This window comes from Phycodurus eques, chromosome 15 (assembly GCF_024500275.1).
Source record: "Phycodurus eques isolate BA_2022a chromosome 15, UOR_Pequ_1.1, whole genome shotgun sequence".
NCBI classification, from domain to species: Eukaryota; Metazoa; Chordata; class Actinopteri; order Syngnathiformes; family Syngnathidae; genus Phycodurus; species Phycodurus eques.
Genome location: NC_084539.1, coordinates 17,222,465 through 17,245,399, shown reverse-complemented (window position 1 = coordinate 17,245,399; position 22,935 = coordinate 17,222,465). Strand labels below are relative to the sequence as shown.

Here is a 22,935-nt window from a genome sequence, read left to right as displayed (position 1 = left end):
AACAAAGTGTTTTGATAGTATTGTGTTTTTTGTTTTGTTTTTTTGTGTGGGGGTTAATATTTGGTGTTTTGGGGGGATACAAATAAAAAACGTTACATTTGGAGCGTGAAAATAAAAGTCTGAATTATGGCGGCTTGACCCCAAAAATGTTTTTCTTGCTAGTCCTACTGCACGACTCTAGAAGTCAACCAGATAACGGAGCGATCAGTGGAAAACAAAAACCTTTATTTGGCAAAGACCTGCGGAATATCTATAACAGATACACAGAAGGCGTGTCATTTCCAACCATTTTACAAATGGCTATAAACCATCAAAATGATAAAATACAAGAATACGATAAACACTTAAAAAACAAACGAAAAAAACTACGTCAAAGCATTTATTTGGCGAGACAGAGGAAAAATTGGATGTAAATATTATATACACAATTTGTACATCGCCTCGCCACTCAATGAAAAAAGAAATGTAAATATCTTTTCAATAGTATCAAACATTCATCAAACATCAAAGCAAATGTGTGACATTTGAACAACAGTCTTTTTTTTTTAGCGTTATAGTAAGACGTGTACATAAAAATGTTAGCTAAAGAGATGGGAAACTGCCGGCCTCTGAATAAAATATTCACAGTTAGCCACTTTAGTTTTGAAGCTGTCGTGTGGCTGACGACAAATAGCGACGCTCGCCAGGGCCATCAAGAATGTTAAGCTAATTGCTGCTCGTTTCTTCTGACAGAGAATGTGTGTATGAAACTTATTTCATTTTTTAAAACTTATCAAAAAAAAAAAAGACGATGCATGCTGCACTGTAATGCAAACACTAAGGTAAAAGATGATTTGGATACATCATGTCCTTGAAAATAATCTACACCAACACAGAAATATGTTATGGGGCAGCTACTTCTTCTATTTAAAAAAAAAAAAAAATTTTTTTTAAAGATTTTCCCGAAGCTTCTATGGATACGGTAGAATTGATCTGTCCACGGCGGAGGAATGTTGGCTCTGGAACAAATGGTACACGTGCGGCATGGCTTCTCTCGTCTTTCTTCCAACCTAGAAGAACCGACCGGAATACTGCTTCACGCTGGGGGGAAAAACAACAACAAAAGATGAAAGTTTAACTTGGATAACCAAAACAGCAACACCTATGGGCTTATAAAGGGTATCTCAGCCTAGGTTCTCTTTAATGGTCTTTATATTTATTCAGCCAAGTAGAAATTTGACATGAAATAAATTTCAAGCACACAATAAACATTGAAATTCAAGCATTTTCTGGATTTTTTTCCCCCCACACTGCAGATTCTAAGTTTATTTATTCATATAAAAACCGATTTAGTCAGCAAGGTAGCTACTGTTCAATTCTCTTAACTACTGTTCATCCACAATTTTATTAGTTGATTTAACAAGCAAACTAGTCAGCTGGGTAGATATTTCTTGTGAAGGATGTTTCAAGCAAACTACAGTGGCACTTTGAAACACGAGTTGAATTTGTTGTGATATTGTCCGTCTACATGCGCTGCTCCACTGTTTGTGGTCAAATATCTGTTGCTTTAAGGGTTATAACACCACAACGATCTATTCTAATCGTTAGCCCGTCAACGGCGTTTTCCACTGCATGCATTAAGCTAGCAAGTATGTTCCTAAGGCAAAGTTGTTTGGTTGTTTTAAATAAACAACATGCAATTCTCTGTTTTATGTTGGGTTTAACAGTAAACTTGTGAGTGGCATTAAACAGCTTCAAGCCTCTTTTTTGAAGGATTGCTTACTTTTTGCTACAAAGTGCTGCTTATTGTGAAGTGAGTTGAGGTCACTGCCACCATACAGTGCTCCTATCTCAAGTTTGCGCTCACAAGTTAAAGCAAAAAATCAGCCCAATGATGGCTCGTATCTCGAAAAACCCATGTCAGATCACTCGTAATTTCAAGGCACCACTGAAATTTTAAAGAAGCAGGCTCTTTTAAATACTTTTTGCAAAAGTTACTTCTTCCATTTAACTAACTAGTCAGCAAAAATATATTTGTCGGGAAAGTCATATCAAGCAAGCACTTTAAACATTGAAATTTAAGTATTTTCAGACCAATTTGACACTGCAGGTTCTCCCCGCAAAAATTAATTCATCGATCTAACAAGCTAACTATTCAGCCTGATATGTATGTAGTTAAAATTTCAAGCACATGAGAACTCTGAAAGGTTCTAATCTTCAATTTTCTTTAAGTACAGGTACGTGATTGCATCAAGCAAGCGAATTGTAGCAATTTGACGTCAAAGAAATTTAAGCATGCGCCTCATTAATATGTAAGCATTTTCAAGTTTTTCAGACCAATTTGACAGCTCGGGTCAAAGCAGTTATGTGAATGTTAAAAGCAGAGTTGGGAGACACTCACCTGTTCTGCAGCAGGTACTGGGCATTCTGGATCTGGTCCTGCGTTCCGATGATGGTAATGATGCGGTCCTCCGAGCCCTCCAGCGGCTCGTCGATCTTGATGGAGGCTCCGGACTCGTGGCGGATCTGCTTGATCCTCTGGCCGCCCTTGCCAATGATGGAGCCGGCGAGCTGCAAAACGGTCACAATATTTAATCACAAATGTCTTTTCCCCACCATTTTCCCGGATTTGAACGCTTACGTCTTTGGGGATAGTGACTTGCGTTGTGATGACAGGCCCGCCGATGTCACCGTATGAGCCTCGGCCACCTGGGAAGCGAACCACGAAGCGTCTTTTATTGTGCAATACAACGGCTGGATATGTGTTTGTTTTTTTTGCCAACTCACCAGAATGAAAGTGATCCCAGGAATTGTTGTCTTGAAAACATCAGAATAGAAAGTAAGACAAAATGATTATTCAAAAATGAGCCAATGCTTGTAAACAAGATTAGATCTCTAATACATTCGCAATTACTGACTGAAGACTATACAAAGGCTTCTTAATAATAACAGTGGTTAACTTATATAATTTTTACACTTCCGACATTGCTTGTACAGTTGAACGCCCGTTTATCGTGAGGATACGTTCAAGACCCAAACCACAACAGGTAAAAACCGCAATTTAAACCATTCAAATTCAATCATTTTAATGTATACTGCATTAACACAAATGGTGAGACTCACCATAACCGCCTCCACTCTGTATTTTAGCAACAGGAGAGAAAGAAAAATATGGTTTAGTGTCAGATTTAAGATGGCATGCTCACAGACTTAAGGTATAATAGAGCTTATCATCTTAATATTCATTCTATGTACAATTTCTGACAAAGCAGGCTAGATTAAATAACTACACTAAGTGAGGCTCTGGAAACATTGCAGGTGCACACACGGACACAGAAACGCATGCAAACATGCATGCACACACACATATTAATGTTTCACACGTTGTTGACCTGAAATGTCACACCTGCAGTCCCTCTGGCACAACTTGAACTTTGGAACGAAGTCTCCGAAAGCATAATCGCATCCCCATTATTGTATAACATATCTTATACACACTGTAAGTGGGTCAAGTCTTAACTTTTACAACCTTGGAACCATCCGTTGGTTGACGCCTACTCGGATGAAATGCGCTGGAGCTGTCGTTGTACTTGAGGTCATGTGATTGAGTCCACAGGGACAGATCAGTTAGAAAATATGATTATTTTTACCATTAGCAACGGCAACAGAAAAATGTATCCGATGTCATGTATTTTGCTTGTTAGGCCTCTCAAACAGTCATGGCAGGATCAATGTCGTTGTACATAATATCAATGTAAATGTCGGTACAGATATAGATGATAATGACATCATTACCTTTTCTTTGTTTTGCTTTACTGTTTTGTTAGTTGTATTGTGTCTAAACAAAAACTGTATTATGATGGTAAAGTCTTGAAGACCCTGCAAAGTAAATTCTGAGATTTATTTCTAAACGTACTGCACGTTTGAAGACAATAGCTGAAAATGTGCACAAACTTGAGACCTGTGTAATTTTGGCGATGTAGCATTGAACTTTTCTTTTTTGTTTTTTTACTATTTTAGTTTCCCTGATCCCAGAGGTGGGGCTTGATGGCGAGCGCCTGGTGGCCAGGCTTGCACTCGTGGAGCCCGGCCAGGCACAGCCGGAAAAGGCAACGCGAGTTCCCTTTCCCATGGTCTCACCACCTGTGGCAGGGTCCAGCGGGGTCGGGTGCTATGTGAGCTGGGCGGCGGCCAAAGGCAGGGACCTTGGCGATCCGATCCCCGACCTCACAACCTGGCTCTGGTGACGTGGAACGTCACCTCTCTGGCAGGGAAAGAGTCTGAGCTGGTGTGTGAGGTCGAGAAATTCTGACTGCACATAGTCGGGTTCACCTCAACACTCTTGTACCAAATCTTTAGTATCGCACACCACTACTGTTAAAAACAACTAGATTCACAATCCCATGTCCATATTGGTTGTTACGGGAGATAGGCATTTGATTACGTTTCCTTGCTCAACCACGGGGAAAATGATGATGAATTAATATCGGTTATCGGTTGTTCAATTCTACATTATTGTTTTACAATAACCATAAGAACAACAACAACAAAATCACAAAAATCGTTAAAGGGCATGAAAATTCTTTCGATTTATGAATTTGAAATTTGTATTCGTTCATCATTAAGTCGTATCTGTATCATAATACTGTCCCTGTATTTACTTGGAATTGAATCGATAACCATATCACACGATGCTAATATGAAATGTCCTTTTGGTATTCCCATAAAAAATTTAAAATTTATCTATTCACCATTCCACCTTGTTGATTGGTAACCAATTCATATACAGTTAATTTCTAACGATTGTTTTTAAAGGGATGGGTGACTCTCAAAGAATGTCCTGAATTCCTGTTTTGGATTATTAAGCAGAATAACTTTTTACACTTCCTATGGCTGACGTCATGTTCTCCTAGTTGAAAGTGAGTCAGCGGCGCCTCTGCCGGTCGCAGCCATTTGGCCTCTGTTTGACGCCATAAATCCACATAATCCAATTACTAACGGCATAGTCATGGATTAATTATTATAAATTTGAAGCGACGCTGCACAGGAACGACTCTGCTCGCCCGGCAACTCTCCGGACGGCATACGCTGCTTGCCACGAGGCAACCAAGGAGACGAGTGTTGCTGGGCAACCACAGGCCTCTGTAAAAAAACAGCATCAGCGTTCGTGGCCGCTCTGCTCGGACGAGGAATTCTGATCGCCTCTCCTTGTCGGGAGAGAACTGCATATACGGCGGCACTCACCATGCTATCGTAGCGCTCTCCTCCACGACTTCTTCTGTCACTGCACACATAAAAAGGATGAGCATTCACGTGGCTAACGCTAAAAAGATGCGAGAGGACATTTTCGGCCTCACCTTGGTCTGTCATCATGATAGCTGCTGCGGGAGAATCTGTCACTGTAAACAAGGAGCGTTAGAAGAAAAATAAATGGTCTCATAACAAATTAATTGTAAAATAAATAAAAATAATGTGGAAACATTTTTTAAATTAATACAAATGAAAAGAATATATGATAAAAACATAAAAACATGACTGAAAAACAAATAATATATGAATGAAATCAAATCTAAATATATTCTAAACAATAACAAAAGAATTATATTGTGCAGAAAATAGAACCTAAATATAGTATAAGTAAGATCAAAAGAATATATTATGAATAAAATCAAATTGAAGGAAAATGCAAAATAAAATCTTGAGTATATTATAAATCAAATGAGCGTTAAATAAATTATAACTAAATAAAAATAAAAGGAATAAAAATAAAACACAAAATAAAAAAAATTATATTATAAATCAAATGAATATAATACTGTTGTTATGATTTTCTGTCATAGGAGAGTCTATCACTGTACACAAGGATCATTATTAGAAAAAAAGTGTTTGATGAAGTAATTATACATAAAACATAAGAAAATAAAACATAAAAAGAATACATTATGAATAAAAGGAAAAAACTTACAAACCAAATCTAAAAAACAATCAATCAATCAAAAATAAAGAATATATTACAAAAGAATAACAATTGTATCCAATATAAACCTATTATAAATAAAATCTGAGTGTATTCATTAATTCTGAATATTTATGAATAAAATAAATCTAAAAGCTAAATACATATAAATACATAAATAAATTATACGAATATTTATTCTAAATAAAATCAAGAATAGAGAATAAGAGAGAATATATTGTGACTAAACTAAATTCTAAAGAAGACATAAATAAAATAAAATCAAGAGTACATTATGAATAAAATAAAATAATTAAAAATATATATGTAATAAAAATCGAATAAAAATAATACATTATAGATCAAATAAAAAACTTCATAATACTGTTACCATGATGGGTGCCATGGAATAATATTGTTGTAAACGAACAGATTCTCCTCACCCTCGCGGAGGTGGCGGTGGGAGTGGCAGGTTGCGGGGTCGGCTGCCCACTCGTCCATGGCTCAGCGGTGGCGGCGGACCCCGACGGGGGCTCAGGTCGTCATAATCCCGGTGGGAGGGGTGCAGCGGCCGGCTGCCGTGCGCGGGCGGAAGGCGCTCGAAGCCACTCCGTACGCGGATGGGGTACCCCCCCATGGACCGCCGGCTCCGCTCCTCGAACATAACGGTGAAGCCGCCGTAGTCGTACGTTTCATCGTAGAAGTTGGGGTCATAAGGCTGGGTGCGGCCTTTGATTGGAGCCTGCAACACACAGACAAGCTGCTGTTTGATGTTATTTCAGTTAGCATTTCGGTTGGTGAGCTAACTAGGGCTGTCACTAGCGAATATTTTTAGAATCGATTATTCTATCTATTATTCCATCAATTAATCGAAATTTTACTTTGCATTAATATTTATTGCAAAATCTATTTTTCCGATTACTGTTTCTTAAGTGATTATTGTTGCTTATTTGGTATTGTTTATTAAGCAAAACCAAAACCAAAGCAATATCACACGAGAGGGAGTGATGTCGTACTCACTAACCTTTCTAAAACTGAGAGCTACTTCTTGGCTACTGATTAACGTAAAGTGTTACTAGTTTGAGATACACTTCTGAGGCTGCTTCGCGTTCAACTACATGTTAATTACAGGTTCTTTGTATGACGGCGGCAAACAGATTTAACTGATATATTTATTTTTCCATAAAGTGATTATGAATCAGTTAGTGGTTTGGTCCGTATCCTGTCAGAAAATGGGCAGAAATGTTGATCGTTGTTTTCCAAAGTAAAAGAAGATGTTTGCAAATATCTTGATTTAACACGAAAGATAATCAGTCTGCTTTCATGAATGATTAAAGATATCAACGAATATTTACTGTTGAGAGGCTGAAATCAGAGGATTTGACAAATTTTAGGATTAAGCAATGGCTCTAAACGATGATCAAAATAATGAAATAAAAAATAATTAATTTGATGATCAATTAGTTGTTGATTAATCAATTAATTGTGACACCTCCAGAGGAAACAGACTATCCATCTATCCATCCATTTTCTTTACTGCTTGTCCTCACTAGGGTTGCGGTCTGCTGGAGCCTATCCCAGCTATCTTCTACTTTACAGATAATAAAAGTACATTGAGACATTCAACTGATTATTTGTATGACCACATAGCTTAGCTGGCACCATGGATAGTAACTATCCTCATGTTAGTAGCATGGTGTTAGCATTTTGGTTCAACCACATAGCTTTATACAAAGCCTGGATTTAGTTTGGGGATTACTAAATGAGAACAAACAAAAAATATATATATTTCTAGCCTTGTTAGATTAGTCGTTAAAGATGGTAACTCTGTCTCAAGTGAGTAGCATGGTGTCAACTTTTGGCTTAACGAAAAACAGCATAGCAAGGAGTATTTAACAAATATATACATTGCTTTCCTCGGACCAGACAAAGATGTCCTTGTTGATTTTGAAGAAATTCAAACTGAGATTATGTGGACGACCGTATAGCTTTATGGCGTGCATTTGTCTAACTTAATTTGGGGTTTCTGAAATGGAACAAAAATAACCTCTAGCTTTGTTAGCTTTAGCCAGTACCATGGATCGTAATCAGGCCTCATGTAAGTAGCGTAGCATTTGCATTTTGGCGAAAGAGCTAACAACAAATGAGTCAAATTTTTGCCTTGGAGTACACAAAGGTGTGCCTACTGATTTTTTGAGGGATTCAACTGACTATGCGGACGACAGCAGAGCAATTTATTCCTAGATTTTCCCCTTGCTGTAGGTATGAGCATGAGTCCTAATATTTTCATCCATCATCAGCTGTTTTGCCTCCATTTGTATGAGAAGAAAATGTCTGGGGAAGTCTAAAAACTAGGTCGAGACTCGCCTCAGCCACCAGCTCCAGGATGACTTTGATGCATTCCACGACTCGCTCCGGCTTCCCGCCAACAGAGACAACTCTGTCTGTAGAATGTGGACAACAGTCTTGGAATAGCTTGATGGTCGTCTGTGTATTCTGGGCAGGGGGAACAAACAACATCATAAATGTGTTACTACGGCAAGCATAATGGCATTGGGTCATCCATCCATCCATCCATTTTCTGAGCCGCTTCTCCTCACTAGGGTCGCGGGCATGCTGGAGCCTATCCCAGCTGTCATCGGGCAGGAGGCAGGGTACACCCTGAACTGATTGCCAGCCAATCGCAGGGCACATACAAACAAACAACCATTCGCACTCACAGTCACGCCTACGGGCAATTTAGAGTCTCCAATTAATGCATGTTTTTGGGATGTGGGAGGAAACCGGAGTGGCCGGAGAAAACCCACGCAGGCACGGGGAGAACGTGCAAACTCCACACAGGCGGGGCCGGGGATTGAACCCGGGGCCTCAGAAATGTGAGGCTGACGCTCTAACCAGTCGTCCACCGTGCCGCCGGCATTGGGTCATTTTGAGCAGAAATTAAAGCGCTGTCGCTTTAAGACTCTCGTCCTACCTCTCGCAGCTCCTTGATCTTGCTGCCTTTCACGCCGATGATGCCGCCCGCCAAGCTCTGATGGATCAACAGGCGGAGCTCGCAGTCAAAGTCGATGCCGCTGTAATGCTGGTACTTATTACACAAACACAACAATGGGAGGGACTAGTTAAGTGCCTTGTGCCGTTGCAGATGACCACAGTGTATCCCACCGGGCTTATTGTGGATTTTGCCATGTATTCTGATACAATAGTGGATGACAACGTGGTTAAGAGTGAAGTTGCTCTACCTAGCTCGAAAGAATTAGTAGGGATGTTACGATCTGATCACTTCGACTTGAGAAAATTTGGATGCACGCTATTTTTTAATGCATTATCGAGGTATCGCATCAGGACTCGGTATCGGCAGATCCTTAAAATCAAAGACTCCGGTGCAAAAAAAATGTTAAAAGATGTGACCGGGACATCCCTAAGAATTAGTGCAGTCAATCAAAATTAAAGGGGATATTTTATTTAATTTAAGCAGGATCTCATTTTTATCTCTCTCATGTGTAAGAATATATAAACTAAAACATAAATAAAATATAAATGCCATACAAATTATATAAAATCATTTTATGTAAAAAAAGTAAACCTATTTAGATTAAATGTAAAATAACAACAATTAATATGTAATAAAGCAGTGTTATAAAGCAATTTTTACACCAAGAAACACTTTAAATATATACTACACAAAGTACCACTATTAAAAAAAAAGAAAAAAAAACTGTACCTAAAAGATGATTCAATTAAAATGTATTGCACATAAATGTTAAAATAAAAATTGCGCCAAATACATGTTTATAAACAACCAGTTGTAAAGGATTAAATGCAAATGTATTGAAGTTTAAAGTTAATACAACTGAACTGTACTTAAGCAGTGATTTCTTTTCACATAACACAAGATGAAGCCCGCGTACCACACTAGTGGTACCACACTGAGCATCACTGTTGAGGAATAGCTGAAACAATATGTATAAAACATAAAGAACATTGTATGAATAAATACAAATCAAACAAATATACTGTCAAAAGAATTAACATATATTATACTGTACATACACATTAAAGGATATTCAATAAATTACACATAACATTTTAGTATAATTTTATTTATAAAATTATAGGGAAATATAGATGATCTAAAGCATATATTGTATTAACATTTTAAGAATATATTACAAATAAAAATAATTCTAAATAATATATTATAAAGGAGTAACAAACACAATTTGTCCAATTTACTCCAACATTTTATAATATAAATATCTAAATATGTTATGTATAGAATAACATTTAAAGAATAAATAAATAAAATAAAAGCTAAAGATATATTATACATAAAATTTAAAAGAAAATGTACTAAGAGTAACAAATAGTATATAAAACGCAATACTGTGTATTATGAATAAAAATCTAAAGACAATATTAGAAATATAATAAAATGTAATAATTTTAACAAAAATACCATGTGTAGATAATTTAAATTTAAATATAAAGACTTTTTCTAAATCACATAAAAATATACATAAATGTTCAATTTTTATTTACATTTCGTTTTTGCCAGCAAATACCCCGCATGCTGAAGATCAGCTATTGCTTTCTTGTATACGTCATTGTCGAATAGAAATTAAGGTGTTTTACCTCCTCTAAAGTAGGTATGATCTTCAGCAGAATGTCTCCGATGGTGTCGATGTTGGCGTTCACGCTCAGGATCCTGTCGGGAAAGCCAAAATGAACGCAAGGTATTATACAAAGAAGACAAAAAGAAAATACCATTATTGAGAAGGGCAGAAAACCCATAGTCAAGGAAACGCATATAGAAAGGCTTGGACGAGGAGGCTTCAAACTTGGAAAAGAGGAAACGAAGACTCGATCCCCTGAGCTATTTCCCACAAATACTACACGTGGCTAACATGCACTTAGATAAGATTATCTGGGATGGATGGATTTCAAATGTCTACAATTAACAAGAGGTCACAGAGGAGTCAGGGGGCTGGGGCAGTCCTTCATATAAAATTACATAATAACACAAAGTGGAAAACTTAATTGAAGCAAGACCCCACTACACAATGCCAGCACAACGTCTCACTAGAAGCGGGAAGAGGGGGAGGAGGGGAAGCAGTGGGGGTGTGTCGTAGAACAGTGATTCTCAACTGGCGGACATCAAACATAAATTATGCAACCAAATAACTGTTGTTTCTCTTAGTTAACAAATTACAATATACTGATGAATAGTGAAAGTTTTTGTTCTTGCTCAAAGCAAATATATGTATAATTAGACATTATACTGTTTCATCAGATGATTTTAAGACCCTATAAAAAGAATTCCGAGATTTGTTTCTAAATACATTATACATGTCTGAAGATAATTGCTGTAAATGTGCAAAAACTGAGAACTGTGGAGTACTCAATTGCGGAGAGATAGTCTTAAACTGCTTTTTACCATTTCAGTTTTCCTCATTATTTGGGCGTGGCTAACACAAAGCCCAGTGACGTACTTGGGTGTCCGCCATGCTACCACTACAGCATGCAATTAGCCAACTCGCTATGAAATGCATCTTCCCTGGATACCACCATTTACAGAACAGCTTAGTAGTAGTATTTAAATTCCCAAGTGTATTTTGTGTTATTCAGGCTACCGTAATATGTTGAAACGTAAAGCAATGTGGAGTTTATAACTAGGACGTTCAGTATGTGCTCAAATATCTATCATGTAGTGTGAGCCGCAGGCTGAATAACCTTGCTGCTGTGCTTAATAAACAGTTAACTATCGCCGAAGTGTCTATTATGTGGGCCTACACACTTACACAACAACAAGTGAGGCGGTGACATATTGGAAGAGCTCACCGCCTGTCTGCAGGGTCTGGAAGCCTGTTATGCCACAAGCTAGCTGGTGGCTAGCAACTCTCAGCGGTGTGGAAAAGCCCCGCGACCACTCAGTTGGATATATTCCAGCCACCCAAGGTTGTAAGCGGACATATTGTAGCTGTTCGAACATACAGAACACAACAAACGTATTTGGTGGACCGTCTGAAAGTTGGGCGTGTTTTAGTGTTCAGTGGACACGCCCGCAATATTATGTATTATATACTTGCCAAATGTTTTATTTATTCAAATTTGGTAGGCTTATTGCCAAAACTCTTCTTGAATACATCTATAATTGTTACATGTTGAATTACAGAAATAGGGAACAAATGAGTATTTCTCGATTAAATTATTTAATTTCTTCTTCACTTGCATACAATGCTGAACAATGGAACGTGAATGACGCGGGTGTCCTAAATCACTGATTCTCAAAGTGTGGTACTGAACTAGGACCACTAGTAGTATGAAAACGAGACCGGTTGAGAAGTCCTGCCGTAGACAACACAAGCAAGGGAGTGGTGGGAGCAGCAGAATGGGGGGAAGGAGATGCGAGTGGTTGCACACTGCAAGGTGGCAGAGGACAGAAAGCGGGGTGCAAGCAAAGGGGAGGTGTACGGAAGGTTTGGGGCCATGTTTAGCAGTAGGGGGGTTACACATGTAATTTCCCAGTAACACTGTGTAACAGAGGCGGATTGCCACCAAACTACAATCGAAGAGTAACATTTAAAAACAGAGATTCACTGTCTATGCGCCTTTGTGTGCAATTGGCGCGATCGCACTGATGTTGCGACACATCTCGATACGGCGAGGCGCAACGGGTGTGTGAACAGGGGGGTCCTTGGTTTACGACATACAATGTTTCGAGGTTACAAACAGTACACAATTAACTATATTGAATGTGTGGTCATGCAGGTAGGACTTCTACGATTAACTGACTAACTCGAATAATTTTATTTCAAATTTCAAAATCTATGTACTGTAATTACCCTGCAAGTGGGCAAGGATAAAAACAGCCTCCTGTGCACTTTAAATCGTTTTATTGAACAAACAGTTAAAAAACAAACCCACTGTGACTGCTAAAGACGGGAATGCAGGGACTAACGCCCACAAGACAATCAACTGACAGAGGCTATGCTGAACTGTTGGGGCAAGTCTATCTCCAGACTTAAACCCAACAGCGCATGCATTTATCCTGCTTAAGAGGAGACAAAATGGTGGAATCTATTGTCTATTTTGAGTAGAGCACAGCACAGAGAGAGAGAGAGAGAGAGAGTGGCATGGCTGCGGCGTTAACTCTGAGGAATAAAAAACAAGTCTTTGGAGTTTGGAGCATGCTATTTTTGGTACAGTAACAGTTTTTTGTCAAGCTGTTCGCCTTTGACAACAGATTTGGAACTAGGAAGCACACTAATTCCTTGCATCTGAAAGCAACTCGTCTATGATGAGTACTGTATGTCAATAATGTCACCATGACCTCGCACACCGGCGTGGTAAGTTTGGATAAAATGTGTAATATTCAAACATTTTTAAGCTATTTGTTTTACATTTATTTGTAATAGCTTTGCACTGAACTGGGCATTTTAGACCACAAAAAAAACCTCCTACAAAACAATAATTTTGCACGGTACAGTAATATGCGTGCATATGGCCTCAAAAAAAAAGAAAAAAAAAAGGTGCTTCAATGTAACAAACAATCGGCTATATTGGACGACCCCCTCCCCTCCCCCCCCAATTAGTCCGCTATATCGAGGTTCCACTGTACATGTAAGGTGTAGTTTTTCCGTTATTATTAGCTACTATCAAATTTTTTATGGGAACAAGTTTTGATAGCATAAAAGCCTGCGTTAACAAGTTTTTTTGCCAAGTTATTAGAACAGGATAAAGTAAAGGAGTTGAATCAGTACTTCCACTTTTACCAGTATTTTCTTTTTTAACATTAGAATCTATACCTGTACTTTAGTACAGAATGTGAGTACATTTGCCACCTTTGACTATGGCGCATTCTTACTTACCTACAATTTTTGGTTATATTGCTGCCGTAGAATACTGCGCTGATAATTTGGGTCAGTGCAATCGTGAAATGACATTTTCATCTCTACAAATCGAAACATGTTAATAGCAGGTGAAGGGGGCTGCAAAGCGACAATATGGATTAGCGAAAGGGAGATATCATGGGTGGCAATGCAGGAAATGGAGGGGTGAATGAAGGGAGGGAGAGATCGATGGGTGGGGTTCGTTTAAAAAGGTGCCTGCTTGCCTTGCGCTCCTTGAATCAGACAGCCGACATATCACTATATAACATGGTTAAAGTGGCAAAGACGTTTAGGAATGGACAGAAACATCAAGAGGACATGTGGGGGAAGTGGGTAGGGGGGATTTGGCAGCGAGGGGGGGCACTGTCATCATCTGTATTAAATATAAACGTTGCAGCGAAAACAGAACGTAGCGTATTCATGACGTTGTCATCAGGCAGTGAGGCAATAACTGGTGGGACATACCGCTCTGGGCCACTGCTGTCTGGGACTGATACACTGGCATTGTACTGCATGGAGGTGGTGGTGATGGTGGTTGGGCAGCATTGGGCGGGGGGGATTCAATCACGTTAGGGGCACGGTTTATGGGCAAGGTCGACCAGGGGGTGGCAGGTGGGCGGACAGGCGGGCGGGCGTTCGGGGTTGGGTTGGGCCAACGCAGGAGGGGCATGTCGGTCCAGTACATGGGCAACGGGCAGAAGGTGGCCCAAGAATTCACAAAAATAAAATAATAAAAAAACAAAGAAAGGACAAGGGGGGAAAGAGGGGGGAGAAGGAATACATTTTTAATTGAATGCACGCTGAACTTTTGTCTTTTTTAGGTAAAATGTGAGAGAAACAGGAAGCGTGACCTAGTCAAAACAAATGGTCAGAGATGAGCACAATGTATCCCACTGGATTTTCTCATGCATCATATTTAAGCAGGTAGATAATAGTTTTGATAAAATATGGGGAGCTACCATTTTTAGCCAACGATAAAATCTAAAGTAGCATTATGTATAGGGATGGGCATAATCGTTGATTCATCCAGGGATTTCCCAAAGTAAAGTGGGCGCTCACCTTCCAGGGCGGTGCATGAGATTCACACTGTGCCTGATAAATTGTGTGTGGTCAGTTGTGTGGAATTCAAAATGAAATGTACTACAGCTACTGACTCAGTCACAACTGGTTTTCTGTCCACACAAAAGGCAATCACATAATGCCAAGAAAGTCCTGAAATAATTTTTGTTTTTGACACAAAACGTTGTACAAAAAAAACATTACATAAGTAATTTTTTGAGACAAAAAAAAAGTGAAATGAGAAAAACATGAATATAATGGTGCCGTGAATTACAAGTTCAATTTCCGGAATAACTCTTGGAACACAAAACACTTATATCTCAAATCATCATTCCGTATTGAAATATATGGAAATGCCTTCAATCTGTTTCAGCCACACATTTGTGCTCCTTATGGTGTGTGTGATTTGGCCACCAGGAGGCAGTATAATACGTTACATACATACAGACATACACGAAGAACAGGTTAACAACTGACTCAGAAACCTGCAGTAATAGTATTCCTTTTTCACAGAGGATAAAACATATATGCCTGTAAGTATTGTTATATTGTCTGTTGACATATGTTGCTGCAGCGTTTGTGTTCAAATATCCGTTGCTTAAAGGGCGATAACACTGCAATATCGATGCTATTTGTAAGTCCGTCCATTGTGTTTTAGCATTAAGCTAGCGGAATTTGATGCAAAGTTATGAGGCTGTTTTACGTGTAATTCTTAAACCTCAACTGGGAACGGCAATAAACAGCTTCAAGGCGTTTTTTTTGAAGAATTGTTCACTATTTGCCAAACTGCTGCTTTTTGCGGAGTTGTGTTTGCTGCCACCATTGTGTGCTCATATCCCAAGTTTTTGCTGACAAGGCAAAACTAAAACAAAAAATAAAATCCGCCGAGCAACAGCTTGTACTGTATCTCGAAAAACTCAAGTCACTGATAAGTCAAGGTAACATTGTGTAATAATTAAGTCATGTTAGAAAAACATAACACTCGAATGAATGTTTGGTTCGCATGTATATTTATTTTTTAAGCCAGACAACAGGGCACCACAGCGTTTGTCATTTTGGGTATCCTCAAATGTTGTGATTACGAATCTACTTTCATCCAAGAGGAGACTGAGGACAGCATGAAAAGGGACCGCTGCGGCCAAACGGAGGTTGCGCAGTACAACACGCAGCGTCCCAGAGTTACAGCAACAGTCTAATTCCAGTTATTACCAACCACTAAAGTGGTGCCACGGGAAATCATTCAATCTTACTTAATTGGTCCGAAATTATTTATTTATTTACTAGAAATAACGTATCGTTGCTATCGATCCATGCCAATGATGTATGCTGACAGGCAGAGCAATTAAATGCCCTTTCACTAGATGGCAAAAGGTACAATTAACCTGTGTAGCCATCATTATGTAAGTGTGTGTAATTTATGTGACATTTTTATTTGGTGTAGTCCTGTGACATTTTCCATCCATCCATTTTCTGAGCCGCTTCCCCCTCACTAGGGTCGCGGGCATGCTGGAGCCTATCCCAGCTGTCATCGGGCAGGAGGCGGGGTTCACCCTGAACTGGTTGCCAGCCAATCGCAGGGCACATACAAACAAACAACCATTCGCACTCACAGTCACATCTACGGGCAATGTTAGAGTCTCCAATTAATGCGTGTTTTGGGGATGTGGGAGGAAACCGGAGTGCCCGGAGAAAACCCACGCAAGCACGGGGAGAACATGCAAACTCCACACAGGCGGGGCCGGGGATTGTACCCAGGTCCTCAGAACTGTGAGGCTGACGCTCTAACCATTTTTCTAAGGTAAAATAAATGCCTCCGCTCAATAAAGTTTGAAAAACACTGGGCTAAGATACAGTTTAAAAGTTCTAAAATTAAAAGGATAAAGTTTGCTTTTTGATTACAAAAAAAATACAAATATGACAATAGTTGGGAGGTTTTTGACAGAAAAAAAGGAAATTATACTTATAAAGTTTTAAAAATGAGCTTAAGTGATCATGAAGAATTTTGTGTGCAATTCAAACTGGTGGCTTTTGCGTTAAACTAAGGATTCAGAAAATCCAGGGACAGTTTCAGCCATCTCGTTGAAAATAAAAAAAATGACAATTACAAAATTAATTGATTGTGCTTTTGCCCATCCCTACATTTCAACAGGCAAAATGTGAACGCATTCCAAATAAAAGAAAATATAAGACTGAGGAAATGCACCAAGGTGTTACAATTAGGAGTTGTGGTTGGGATACTTTGTAAAGCAATCCTTGAACATTTCATGTGTTTACTCACGTCGGTGCGCAGCGCTTTGATGTTCTTGCCGCCCTTTCCGATAACAGCTCCGGCATTCTGTGAAGCAGCAAGGAGGGCGCGGGGGGTTGGTCATTCTCAGAAAACGGGAAGAAAAATCAAGACAAACAAGAGTGACATGTGGCCTCCTCACTTTGCTCTGGAGCAGCACACGCAGCTCCAACATCTCGTCGGCGTTGCGCGAGCGCTTAAAAGCCTGCTCCTCGTCCATGTCCTCTGCCGGACGCTTACCTGGCAGGGAAAACCACCGGGGGCACGAACGAATGAATAATGATGTCTTTGACTGGTCTATGGTCAAGTGTATGACCTCAATTTGGCTGCTTTCAATGAGCCACATTTTGACATATTATCAGCGGAATATAAACAGCATAGTATATGGAGTGCTGCCTCCGTGAGTTAAAATGCTTTTAATGTCCTTACGGGCGCTCTTTTTTTTTTTTCTTTCGCTCACACATTGGGCTCTGCTCCCACAAGTGGAAGCCACTCGAGTGGTGATGGTAAAGAAAAGTGAAATTGGCCATTGGCCGAACAGTATACGGGGCGGGGTATACAGTCACTCACTTGCCCCCTGAAAACAGGCTAATTTAATTTGTAGTGTTTTTGTATTTTGGTAATTTAATGTATCCCAAGTTGTAGATGCCTGTTTTCCAGTTTTTCACTGCACAGTGCTGGCTCGGCTTGGCTTTACTCTCTTCGGTTTGGGCAGTTGTTTTTCCGCTAGGAAAACTGAGAAAACACCATTGAACGCATCATCCTGAACTAACAAACGAGAGAAAAACGAGGCTCTCCTGCATGGAGTTGTGGATTACAGCAGCTCCTTGCAATTCTTCTCATTTTGTAATTTTGGCTGTTTATCTCGCTCAATATAAGGCTGCATCAGAGACAGTGGCTCTCCTTGCCCACATGCTTAGGGCATTACAGCACCTTAATTGCTCCCATTTTTTTTCCACTTCACTCAAACAAAAACAAAATGGACCCAAGTGATGACTTGTAAATTGGGGCAATCTTAAGTCAAGGTACCGGTGTAGTTCCTTGCGGTAGCAAGGTAAGCGCTTGTTGGAGTAATGTACATATGTGAATGTACACAGATTAGCACTGGATGTTCACTATGTATCAGCGGGCACCCAAGCACAAAATGGAAACCACTCAGATCCACTGTGTTCCCTTACTGATTAAAAATAAAAGTGCTTGGGAGCAGCAGAACAGCAGTATCCCTCCACCATCTGTCATGTAGCACCAGCCAGGAATGATCTTTTTTTTTTTTTTTTTTTATCCATCAAGTGCATGTAACCACACGCTTGTCTTGTAAAATCTCAGGTAGAGCTGTGCAATATGGACAAAAATGTATATCCCAATACAGGTAATTGAATATCCGGATAACTAATAGTATATCTCGACATAGCATTTTTACTTAAAATAACAAGGTATTAATGTCAATTTTCTGTGACATTTTCTCTGTTTATTTATAAAATACATATTTTATATAAAATGAAAAAAGATTAAGACAAATAAAATAAAGCATAAACATCCAGTGGACAAATGAATACCATTAAAAATATCTTGTTTTATAACCACTTTTCAAGGAAAGCAGTAAAGTGTAAAGAATTTAAATAAATGCAACAGTGCAAGTAACATTCAAGTATGCCTACCTTTTATCCAGTAAAAGTGCTAATAAATTAGCAGTGTCAGACATTGAGATTAAGGAACACATGATTATCAGCTTGCTCTGAAGGCCTGACTGTGATGTGTCTAAATCTGAACAGCGGCACCATGTAAAAGGAGTACGTCGATAAGAGATGTAGATAAAATCTAAGAAGATAACATCAGAAGCTAACGTTAAAGATAACAAAGCAGTATTTTTTTTTTTTTCAAAATCAAATTATCTGTCAGCTATTTATTTTTAAGTGTAATATTGTCAGATGAGTTTGAAATAATATTGAAGTGTTTTGCTATCAAAGTTTTGGGTATTAAAGGTGTAAACTATGAATACAAGCAAGATTTTTGGGTGGGTAGTCTACTATTTGCAAATCTTTGCTAATTGCGCAGGGTCTTGGTCACTAACACCCGTGAATAGCAAAGCTTCACTGTATAACTTCTACTTGCCCTTGAAGCTATCTGGAGAATTAAAAGTACTGTGTGTAAACTGTGTATGACGATGTATACTGTATACAAAAAAGTCTGATCTTACCATTGCTATCAGGGGTGCTAAAGGTGAAATCTTCGTCCTGCTGGTCAATTTGCACCTCCATTGTATTTTTCACCTGCAGCGCGAGACAAAAAGTGAATGTTACTAAGTATACAATGCAAAAGTCATTTTCACTAAATATGGATTCCTACCACTGTGGGTCATGCTGTGGGAAATTATCCAACATCATTTAATCGGTCTATAAATTATTATGTATTTATTACAAATAATCTTAGCTTTATCCATGTTAGCGACATAGTTAGAATTACATGCTCTTCCACACAATGGCAGAATGTACAATTAACTTGTGTTTCCACCTATTGCCATTCATACGGCAGAATAATAGCTTAGTGTTCAACTAAACAGGCCAAGATTTCACGCAGTAAATCATTTTATTGAGTACGGAGGACGGCCGAGATAGGGCAAGAGCACGACCGCAAATATTGAAACCCCGCGCATAATAGACACTCCTTTATAATTGCCATGAAAAAAATACCCCCTAAAAACACGGGATCGGGGGGGAAAAAATTTAGAACACTTGCAAGGAGCTGCTGTAGGCCGCAACTCACGCCTAGACCCTCACACGCAGACTAACCGGCTAACCCTACTCCAGTTTGTGACTTCACTCCCTAAGCCATGCCCCTTAAAGGCCGACACCCAACACATGAATACAACAACATGTACAGTAATTACACTTTATAAACTCATTTCCTTCTTTACATTATTTCATTGTTGTATTATGGTTTTAAACAATAGTGTGTGTAGTGTTGGGGGGGTGCAATGTAATAATTGCATTTCAATTAATTAGAATGGAGAAAACTGATTTGCCATATGAAAAAATATATAGTTACGAGCTAGGTGACGCAGTAAATTAAACCCCTAAATCAAGGTAATATTCCGTATAGTGACATTTTTGTCTGGTAGTGCACTGTAAAATACGTGCCTTAATAAGGTTGTAAACGCTGGTCTAACGTATTATAATATTACATTAACCACCTGCACACATACACTGTCTACCCACACTTGCTTCAACCGTGAAAAAAGCAGCCCCGCCCCTCGCGAAATCGAGGCTCACTTGTGGAATCAAAACAAGCGCACCCTCCAGAATAAAGCTGGGTTATAAATCAAAGACTCACACAGGTCTCAATCAATTACGTTTATGGAGGGGGTTTTACAACATTGTAGCGGCTCACAGTTGCCGTTGATAGGCGTCACGGCGACTGGAAGTAAGCTTGTCCTTCGTTGCGGCTAAGTTGACGTGACTTCGCGATGCTAAGCTAAGTGCTCGCGAGGCGTGTCCCGTCTCGGCGACACGGCGTACACGTTGCGACCTAAACGTGCAAATTTGGGTTACTACTGTTCTCTTCACGTTTTATTGTAACAGTCTACAAGGATTATTATGTTTAAAAGACGTCAATACTTGCGACTAACCGCCGTCTGCCAAGCTATTCTGGTGCCTTGAAATAAATGCAGGCTTTTTCAGCATGGAGGCGAGATGACACGGTGGTGTGCTTGTTGTGTTCTCACACGGCAGCGCCAACGGGCGGGGACGAACGGCTCCGAACGTATCACCGCCCTCATCGGGCCATGCGTTCCTATTTATCAAATTGCCCCTGTAGTATTAGGGTGTATTTCTCCCGGATTAGGACTGAAAGGTGTAGAAGCGTGTTACATCTCAACGTTGACTGTTAGCTGGGCTTCCGACACGTAATTTGAATTAGATTTTAACAAATCTGTTACCTACTGTAAAGATCACCGTACGGCTCTTAATGTACAGATTTAGTGATACATAAATGTGAAATGACTTTTTTTTGTATGTATTTGTTAATTTTTTTTAAACTTAGTAAAAAAATAGATAAAAACGAGAGATGTACAACTTTGGTGTGTGTTTTTTTTCCTTTAACAAATCCACTTGTGTTTAGTTTCAATGTTCATTACTTTGTACATTCACACATTCACGTGTGTTATATGTATCTGTTCTTTAATTATAAAGAAAATAAAAAAGCTTTGTAAAAAAATAGATAAAAACGAGAGCTGTACAACTTTGGTGTGTGTTTTTTTTTCTTTTAACAAATTCACGTGTGTTTAGTTTTAATGTTTATTACTTTGTACATTGTTGTAGTTCCTTTTGTAATTTATTCACAGCAGGGTACCACAGAGGAACCGTTTGGTGATAATAACCGTAGAACAGGAAATAGAATGTCGGTAACTTCAGTATGACGTCACTCACTAGGCCGCGCCCCTTGAAGGCAGGCGTTCAACATACAAATATGACAGTATGTACAGTAAAATGGTTTACAATGGCCACAGTTTGACCCCGACACAGATAAAGAGACTTTCCGTGATTTCCCACGGAGCAAAATCCAGCCACCTCATTGCATGGCGGCCTCCATTTGGATCCGATCAAGCTGTCTCCTCCTAGAGCTTTGCCTCGCACTTTCACATACGCAGGCTATTGTCTCTCTCCCTCTCACTCTCTCCCTACTTTCCCATACTCTGAGGTTACCATGGCGACAGTTTTAATTCGGTTCTTGATGTTTCTGCGGAAGGAGTGGATGGATGGTAGGGTCGGGAGAAAAAAAACGGTGTGTACATATTTCCATCCGCAACCATAGCGACACTTGACATTGTCCACGATGTTTGTTTAAAAAAAAAAAAAAAAAAAAAAAAGCAAGTCGCCATGGTGACCATCCCGCGTTGTGTGCGTGTTTGTGTACGTGTGTGTGTTAGACACATCATGCATCCCCAATCTGGTACAGTATACTCCCATCTCGTCATGGCAGCCAACAGGATTCAATTTCTTTTCTTTTTTTTTCATTTTTTTTTGCACCATATTTCCTGTCAAGAAAAGTGCTAATAATTATTTTTTTATTCTAAGCTTTCTTAATGTATTTCATGACATATATTTACAGTATATATTTGACTACACAGTGTACTTATTTATTATTGTTATTATTACTATTATTATTATTATTATTATATACTTAGCATTCTTCTTATTCTATTTACACATATATCCACACATATATTGTATGTATACATATATATACACACGTATAATTTATTATAAAATGTATTATACTTTTATTTATAACGTAATTTTATTATGTAAATTTATATTTATTATTATATATTTACATTCATTATATTTACATTTACATATATATGTAATATTTTATAAATGTAATATTTTGTTTAGAATTATTGATATATTTATTTATAGTGTATGTTGATTGGGTATAATTCTAAGATAACTAAATATATATTATAAAATATGTTATACTTGATTTATAATGTACTTTTATGAAATATGTTTATATTATATAGATTTATATTAATTAGATTCACATTTATATATATATTTATGTAGTACATTAATTATATTTGATTTATAATTATATATTACGTATTTTAGTATGTATTTAAATATTTATTATCAAATAAGATATAATATAATTAAATATGAATAAATAATATAATGCATATTGGATATTGAATATTGATTAAAAACAATAATAAATACTAAATATTAATAAATAATTTGTAACAGAATAGGCTACAGCACGCC

The 22,935-nt window shown here is 38.5% G+C and overlaps 1 protein-coding gene across 5 annotated transcripts; it reads right to left on the bottom strand.

Annotated features, from left to right (window-relative positions):
* Positions 1-204: 204 nt before the first annotated feature.
* On the bottom strand, positions 205-20,954 carry hnrpkl (heterogeneous nuclear ribonucleoprotein K, like). Of its 5 annotated transcripts, none has more exons than XM_061698822.1 (16): positions 20,788-20,954; positions 19,371-19,443; positions 17,316-17,413; positions 17,165-17,221; positions 14,293-14,336; positions 10,571-10,643; positions 8,910-9,023; positions 8,303-8,431; positions 6,379-6,695; positions 5,337-5,378; positions 5,224-5,263; positions 3,103-3,118; positions 2,767-2,796; positions 2,621-2,688; positions 2,381-2,550; positions 205-1,080 (listed from the first exon to the last, which is right to left on the bottom strand). In XM_061698822.1, exons 2-16 carry the CDS (start codon positions 19,429-19,431, stop codon positions 1,050-1,052), a joined length of 1,290 nt encoding a protein of 429 aa, XP_061554806.1. In that variant the 5' UTR covers positions 19,432-19,443; positions 20,788-20,954; the 3' UTR covers positions 205-1,049. The 5 variants fall into 5 exon arrangements, with proteins under 5 accessions (XP_061554806.1, XP_061554805.1, XP_061554809.1 ...); XM_061698821.1 differs by having other exon boundaries at positions 20,799-20,954; XM_061698825.1 differs by having other exon boundaries at positions 6,379-6,677; positions 20,799-20,952.
* Positions 20,955-22,935: the final 1,981 nt, after the last annotated feature.

What these genes read in the sequence shown, in the direction of transcription:
- hnrpkl (XM_061698822.1), bottom strand. Translation starts at nt 19,431, where the DNA reads ATGGAGGTGCAAATTGACCAGCAGGACGAAGATTTCACCTTTAGCACC. An exon ending in GACAGCAGTGGCCCAGAGCG is followed by an intron (nt 10,644 to 14,292) that starts GTATGTCCCACC and finishes CTTTCCCGACAG; the next exon opens with GATCCTGAGCGTGAACGCCA. An exon ending in TCCTGGAGCTGGTGGCTGAG is followed by an intron (nt 6,696 to 8,302) that starts GCGAGTCTCGAC and finishes ATCAAACAGCAG; the next exon opens with CTTGTCTGTGTGTTGCAGGC.